A 7,937-nucleotide genomic window follows, 5' to 3' on the forward strand; every position below is an offset into this window, starting at 1 on the left:
GACAAAAACAAATTTACATAGAAAATGATGAAAATAACTTAATTGTGTAGATAATGTCAAAATAACTAAGTCAAATAATATTTTAAAAATATCCAAATGTCTTGAACTAATTCTAATGTCATATACTAAATAAAAAAGGACAAAATTCGGTGCACAAGGCTTCCCGACTAACGAGGATAGGGGCAAAGTCGATTGTATGTTGTGTTACCCTTGTCTTTTTACAAAGAGATTGTTTCTTAAACTCGAACTCATGATCTTCTAGTTACAAGAAGCAATCTTACCGCTGCTCTAAGGTTCGCCCTCTAATTATCAGTGGAGATACACCAAGCCACCTTAATCATATTGAGATGACAGATATCCCCCACCATCCAAGCTGCAAAACCACTGCATTCCTACCCTATAAACCTAAAAAGGAATAAAACTAGGCAGGCAATAAGGCTGGCAAAATTCGAATAGCAACATCCTTAAAGCAATCATGAACATAACACCACCAAAAAAACAGAATAGAAAATAAAACAGAACAAAACAAAAGACAAGAAACACAACTCTATACCATATCAAAGTAGTGTTTTGTCTTTTACATCACAGCATTGTACGCAAGGGAATATTATTTATTATCTTTATATCTCTTTTCTTCCTTCCCTAATTATAATCCTACAATTTCAAAAATGCCTTAATAAGATGAGAAATAACTATGACATCAAAGGAGAACCTGACAACCAGCAACAGCCACGTAGGAAGAAAGAACCTGATTATCCACTTTCGAACCAGCCAAGTCACTCTAAGCCAAGTAAACCTTCAAGCAAGGTATACCCTCAAAGTACTTCCGAAAAAATATTCAATAAAAGGTATCACTATCCTCTTCCAGGAAGAGAACCATGTCGGTGAGAGACCAATCATGACCAGATTTAAAAACAACAGACTTAGAAACATCAACCACTAAAGTGAATAAATAAGAAACATGTTGACGGGCATCATTTATTGAATAGAGATTAATAAATGTATTCCAAGACAACAGGGACTGATTTGTTTTAGTTTAATTTATTTTGCGTTCGTGAGAGTTTGGCATTATAACTTATGAAGTAATTCACCATGGAAAAAAAAATGGTAACAGCCATAAAAGAACAAATGAGATAATTAGATAGATATAGTAGATCACAAATAACAATAGCGATTTTTTGAGTCTCCTCAACCGGTTCATCTTTCAGATTAGTCCAGTTCGAGCACTGTCGGACCCTATATAAGGGGCGGCTCTCTCAAGACCATTTTTTTCCATTCCCAGGCTCGAACTCAAAATCTTTGGTTAAGGGATACAAGTTCCTTATCACTTGTGCCAATGACTCCTTAAAATAAATTAATCTAGCTTTCTTAACCTTAGAGTTGAGCTGCAAGAGGAATCAGGACGGATTGAAAGAAAAAATTTTAGAATGCAGAAATTCTGAGTCTAAGCACCGAATGTTGTGTATATATCTTAACATTTTTTGACACGGAACATTGGTATCAAGATTTCAAGTCCCAAAATAAAGTCCTGACAGGATGAAATCTAGCTAAGGAAAGAATACATCTTCATGTCGGACAAATGTATATGATATGCCTTAAGCATTTTACGCTCTCCTCTTGAAAATCAAAAGCTATAAAAAAAACAGCATTTTAAACAAACTGTTAGGAACCAAGAACACAGACAGAAAAATAACCTCAAACAATTAGAGAGGCTCTGAATTCTGTCCCAAAGTCCAAGGTTTCCAAAGATGCCTCCTCTCACTTGCCAACTCTCATTTATCCCCTGCCTCTAACCGATTCATCCTCAACAACTTGAGGGATACTCCACTCTAACTTTTTTTTTTTGGGTTGACTCAGCAGGGGTAAGTGATCCCTGTGCCACTTCCTTGTGTACACCCTTAATTCTTAAAGGTGGTGTTTTATCACAAACTTATTAGGTTATGCAAGTGAAGACAAAAGATGCTCGCTTATGTTCTTCCGACGACCAAACTTCAAAGCAAATAATCATGAAATTTATTACATGTCACACCCTTAATTTTACCAAATACATAAGTTTCTTTCTATTGGAATTCATAAATAAGGACAGAAAGCAAGTGATCAATCACATAAATCCCACAAGAATCATCCAGTAGTTAATATATCCCCCTGCTGATGTCATTACCTTCTGCTTACTGTCAGCAAGATTAAATGACAGAAGTTTCACTGTTTTTATTCAAAACTCTAGGAAAACCATACCCAGAGAAGACTATGTGTGCTTTCTCTCTATAGATACTGCAGAAAATAAATCATTTTATTTTCTTTAGAGTACACTTGATTCTTAGGGATGCAGTAATGAGATCTAATACTTAAATTTAAAAAAAAAAATTGGCATTCAGATCACATTGGCCAGTACATGTTAAAGAACGCTTCAGCAAGCTCTGCCTGACTACACAAGGAAGCATTAGACAAATAAGGAAAAGAAAAAGACCGCGATCCTAATAGCAAAGCCACAAGATGCCCAAGAAATGTGGTGAATCACAAGCTACCTAACCTCGTTGGGTTAAAGTCAGGGTTTTCATCAAGGAAATATAGGGAAAAAATCCAGTGAACCCTGATGGGTGGGTGGCTGGTGGACATCATAGTGATGTAGGAAAATAAAAATTAATAGTAATAAGAAAGATCACTGAAAAAAACGTACCTGGGGACATCAAAGTGAACTGGTTCGTGGGAAAAAGTACACACCATAAGCTTTGAGTTGCAGCATCAGGATGACACCCAAATCATAGAGGTTTGTAAGAATGAAAGTATTTAAATATTAAGTCAGGCTGCTTACATATTGTTTCTTATCACCCCTCATCCCATCCCTAAATCATAGCATTAAATAGTCTGATCAAATAGTAGAATACTATTTGGTGTGCACAAAAGACACTTGATATAACAGGGAAGTATAACATATACTATCAGGTCCAGTATTACACAACAATTTAAACAAAACAAGACTAATAATATTCCGAAGACAGGAAGTGAAGTGACTAAAAAAGAAAATAGAAAGAGAGAGAGAGAGAGTGAAGAATAAGACATGGAGATGCAATGGATGAGACGTATGAGATAAGCCCACTTCTTCTGCCACAAAATATTAGTTTGATATCAAGCTCTCGTTTTCTTTTTCACCTTTTATTTTTTTTCTTTTCCTTTTGGCAAGTTGAAAACTTGGAATAAATGTAAAACAAGACAATAGACTAGTAAAATATCAAGAAGATATCAACAACCAGGGATGGAGCTAAAAAATTTCGCATGAGGATCAAAGGGAACAGACAGATGACCCTTTGTTTTGGGGAGCCCAACTCAACTTCAGAAAAAATATTACATGAAAATTTGTTGTTTTGAAAATTTTGGAGGTTGCGGGGGGCGGTGTGGTGTGCATTGTCCCTGTTAACATACGCTACACAACAATCAAGCTTTCTTTTAAGGACACCATTGGGCTTCATTTCCAATTAAATCATTTAGAGTAATGTCTTTTTTAGTGGTTTCTTCTAAAGTTTTCCTTGTTCTTCTTCTAACCCTTTTAACCGGAATATCTTCCATTTGATATGATACATCTTTTCCATTTGAGCCTCTATTGGCCTTCTTCTAACATGACCAAACCACTTTAGGCGCTTCTATGTCATCATTAAAACATCAAAAGAGATCATCACAAAGAGATCATTTTTCTCATTACTGGCAATCAGTTCTTGGATTGAAATAGTACATACCTGAATACCAGGAAAAAATTGGAGAAGCGAATATCATTTGCCGAACCTCTCTGAATCAAGAGTTACTAATCAGCAAACATCGAATGACACCATGGCATCATGTGACACAAAAGCCAGCTACTTTTTCATTTTTCAATCAAGCTTGAGTACCTTCTTAATAATTCCAAAGACAAATCTTTTTTATTTTTCTTCTCGAGACGCTTCCTTATCTTCATGAACACAGAAAAATTAGGTTTAAGACCTTTGTCCATCATCTCATGAAGAATATTCTGGGCAAGTAGCACATTTCCTTTCTTCAAATGAAGAGTAGCAAGTAAGCTGTAGTTTGCATTGCTGGAATAGCTCTGCTTAACAGCAGAATCAACAACATACTTATGTGCTTCCTCATATTCTCCTGATTCAAAATAAGACTTAATTACCACGGCATGAGTTGAAATACAAGGTTCAATACCCTTCAAAGTCATTTTATCAAGAAACTTCAAAGCTAAACCAAACTGCCGTTGTTTACATAGTAAGTTAACAAGAATATCAAAGGTACTTGCATCGGGTAAACCATAGTCTTTTTCCATAATTTCGAGCACTTGACAAGCTTCATCAAATTTACCACTCTTGCATAGACAACTGACCAACAAATTATAAGTCGTTCTGTTTGGTTCACAACCACTTCTCTTCATCTCCTTTACCAAATCTACTGCTCTTTCATAATCACCTCTCTTGCACATTGTCCTCATCAAGACATTATAATGATTCACCTTCCTCCTATCTGTTCCAATAAAAAATTCAGCTATCTCAAAAGAACCCTGAACACTGAACATCTCTATCAACAACTGAACTCCAGAACTTTGACATACCCCACCAACCTCATTGAGCACATCCATAATTTTCCTAACACATTCCATACTAGAAGCCTTGTCAAAACCTAAAACCATCAAGAACCCAAATGCATTCCTTTTCAAATGCATCCCTTTATGGTTAAATTCAGTCAAAATGGGAACCATTGCCTCATAATCTCCCAATAACCCACAATTATTAACAACCAAACCACCTATGTCTGGATCACAACAAAGCTCAGGATGTGAACCTTTAAGCCAATCAAAGAACAACAATGCTGACACTCTCTCACTTGCTAATTTATGAAAAATTTCAAAAATTGATGCCATAGACAAAGACACATTCATCCTATCCAACTTTGACCCCAAATCATTCACACCCTCACGAATCAATGCAATGATCTCAGAAACTTGCTTCGAAGTAGCATACGGTCTACCCTTGTAAGAAGAATAAGGATACGAGCAAAAAGACCTACGGGTATGCAATTGCAAACCAAGCTTCAAGCACGAGTACCCATAATCAAAATCAGAGTATTTAGTTGAAGAACTCGCAAATGGGTGTTTGGGGGAGTGAAATGATGAACACCCAATTGAGAAAAGCAAGGAACTTGGTGAGTGGAAAAGGGTGAAGAAGGGTGTGGTTGAAGGTAGGGTATTGGAGAAGAAGTGAGAGAAGAGAAAGGTGGAACAACAAGAGTGAGGAATTGAGAAGAACCTGAGGATGTTGCAGAGGTTTCGAAATCCCATAGGAGAAATCGAAGGTAACAACTATGAGTATGACAACGTTGGAATTGAGAAGAACCTGTGTCTGCTTGTTTTTTGTTTTTGTTTTGGTCAAAGTTGGGTTTTGTTGTTTTGGATCAATGCTTAATTCTCTGATTGGGCCAATTACTTGGAGAACAGTGGGCTCAAAGCATTAGATTGATGACTCTATTTTCTTCATATTCAGAGTGTATTTCAACTATCTTTGGCCTTCTTAGGCATCTACTTGGATTCACTTAAAAAAATAAAAAAAATCAAAACCCCCAATTATTTTGCTTTGAATAATTTACTTCTTTATGATTTTTTTTATCACTTATGCCTCTATGGTTATCTAGTTCTCCACCAAAACTCATCCTTAACACCGAAGAAACTTAACTAATCTGCTTATTTTACTTTTCTTAGAAGAAGAAAATAGACGGACGACAGGAAATAAGAAAAAAATAGAACAAAAATAAGACCTATATGTTAAAAGCATACAACATTTATAGAAAAAAATGAATTTAGAAGAAAAAAAGATTAAATATGTCTAAATCAAATATAAGAAAATAGACCGAGAAAAAAAAGAAAAAAAGAAAACGAAAATGTTGAAATCTTACAACAAAGACAAAAAAGATCAAAAGTAAAAAAAAAAAAATGAAAATAGTCTTAATAAAAAATAAAGAGAAGAAAAAAATCAGCAAGTTTCCAACATATTTTATCTTATTTTTATTTAATTTTTTTTGTTCTCGGTTTATTTTTATTTTTTTGATTTAGATATTTTGGATTTTTTTCTTGTATTTTCTTTTTTTTGGCTCTTAATATTTTCTATCACTATTAAAGGACATAGAAAAAAATAAGACAAAAAAAAAAAATTAGTTTTGGAAGTTTCTACCATATTTGACCTTATTTTTTCTTTTATTTTTTTTTCACTTAGTCTATTTTCTTTTTATAAGAAGCGTCAAATAAGACAGATATGTTAAATTTCTAATGGTGTTAAAGATTAGTTTAGATGGAAAAAATAATAGGACAATAAGTGATTAAAAAAAATATTGCGTATGTGCGTTAGTTGTGGTTTGAGTTCTTTAAAGTTTTTCTTTTTCAGAAATAATATGTAATTTTGTAAATTTTCATTGAGGTTGATGGTCTTTTATGAAATTACAAAAAAGTGTCTTTTCTTAAACTATATTTTAAGGGAAATTGAATCTGCAGTTACTGCAGATTATTATCTACAGTTAGGGGTGCTAAACAAATCAGGAGTCTTTGCCTCGACTCGTGAAGACCTGAGCTTACATGTCTAAAATTAGTTGTTGGCACCAGACTTGAACTTGTATAAAAGCTCGTTTAATAAAAAAGGTCTCACGCTTCAATTCAAAAGCTCGGCCTTAGAGCCTCTCAGGCTGGCCTATTATTTTTATTTTTATTTTTATTTTTTATGTTACTTGTAAGAGCCCTCTTTTTCTCCTCAATCCATTTCACCCCATTTTATTGGTTAAACAGAGTTTTTGAGGAATGATTTTGTTCTATATTATTCTGTTTGGATATACATTGAATTTATAAATATCTATGAAATTATTAGTGTCGTTGATTGTATATTCTATTTGGATAAATTTTGTTGTCTTAATTTTTTTAAACAGGCTAACAGACTAAACTAGACTTTTTTTTTTTGTAAATAAGTCAAGCCGCAGGCCGATAATTATATTTATAACAGGTAACAAGAATAACCTGACACATTTAAACACAAATTTAACCTTTTAAGACCAAAACTCGACTTAACGACTTAACACCCTACTTACAGTGCAGATTACAATCTGCAACGTGTGAGATAAAATTAGAATGAGTCCTATCTTAATATATATTTTTCTTTTTGTAAGACACACATCATTTCTCTATCAAGCGTTGCAGATAGTAATATGCAATAAATGATGATTCGATTTTCCCAAATAAAAACATTTATATGAGTAAGCTTGTGCTTATTTGAGGTACTAGTAATTATCATCTAGTAATATTAGTGTCACCAATATCCTTCTTGAGATCTATAAGCAATTTGATTAAATAAAAACATGTACATCAACATATTATATCATATAGTAATGAAATAGCATCCAATATATTACAATATTAATTAAGTAAAATGTTCTTATTTAACAAAATAAATATACGGTAACAAGGTCAATTTTATTTTATTTTTTAAAAAAACTTTTGTTTGGGTGTGGAGGGACCAAGGCCCTTATCAACCCCTATAAGGCTATAATATCCCTAAGAAAGGAGACAACTCAGAAACCATCCAGCAACTTGAAGTACAGTATTTCTTGAATTTCCTCCACTAGTGTATATCATCATCAAGCAACATTGAACTATTTTTTACATGAAAAATAGTATGGCATCCGATTTAAATTTAAACAATATAAATTTCATAAATAAAAATTTACGAAAATACAATATCTCTCTAAATTATATATATATATATTTGTACATTAAAGTATGGGAAAATCGAATCTGCAATTAATGTAGATTACTATCTGCAGCGTCTGATAGAGAAATGATACAGGTCCAAAAATAAATAAATATTAAGGTAGGATCTATTTTAATTTTGCTCAACTGCATATTCGATTTCCCCATAAATATGCAAAAAAAA

General features: G+C 33.4%; 1 protein-coding gene across 2 annotated transcripts; it reads right to left on the reverse strand.

Moving 5' to 3' along the window:
• On the reverse strand, positions 1-5,336 carry LOC133307815 (pentatricopeptide repeat-containing protein At1g09900-like). 2 transcript variants are annotated; one of them, XM_061508376.1, is made up of 3 exons: positions 3,882-5,336; positions 3,732-3,781; positions 1-2,727 (listed from the first exon to the last, which is right to left on the reverse strand). In XM_061508376.1, exons 1-3 carry the CDS (start codon positions 5,306-5,308, stop codon positions 2,687-2,689), a joined length of 1,518 nt encoding a protein of 505 aa, XP_061364360.1. In that variant the 5' UTR covers positions 5,309-5,336; the 3' UTR covers positions 1-2,686. The 2 variants fall into 2 exon arrangements, 1 of the variants encoding a protein (XP_061364360.1); XR_009751093.1 differs by having other exon boundaries at positions 1-2,843; positions 3,732-5,336.
• Between the last annotated feature and the right edge of the window lie 2,601 nt (positions 5,337-7,937).

Source organism: Gastrolobium bilobum, unplaced genomic scaffold (assembly GCF_033153095.1).
Source record: "Gastrolobium bilobum isolate Gb01-03AN ecotype WA unplaced genomic scaffold, APGP_CSIRO_Gbil_v1 utg16143, whole genome shotgun sequence".
In the NCBI taxonomy this organism is placed as follows: Eukaryota; Viridiplantae; Streptophyta; class Magnoliopsida; order Fabales; family Fabaceae; genus Gastrolobium; species Gastrolobium bilobum.

What these genes read in the sequence shown, in the direction of transcription:
- LOC133307815 (XM_061508376.1), bottom strand. Translation starts at nt 5,308, where the DNA reads ATGGGATTTCGAAACCTCTGCAACATCCTCAGGTTCTTCTCAATTCCT. An exon ending in TCTTTGGAATTATTAAGAAG is followed by an intron (nt 3,782 to 3,881) that starts GTACTCAAGCTT and finishes CTCTTGATTCAG; the next exon opens with AGAGGTTCGGCAAATGATAT. An exon ending in AATTTTTTCCTGGTATTCAG is followed by an intron (nt 2,728 to 3,731) that starts GTATGTACTATT and finishes TGCAACTCAAAG; the next exon opens with CTTATGGTGTGTACTTTTTC.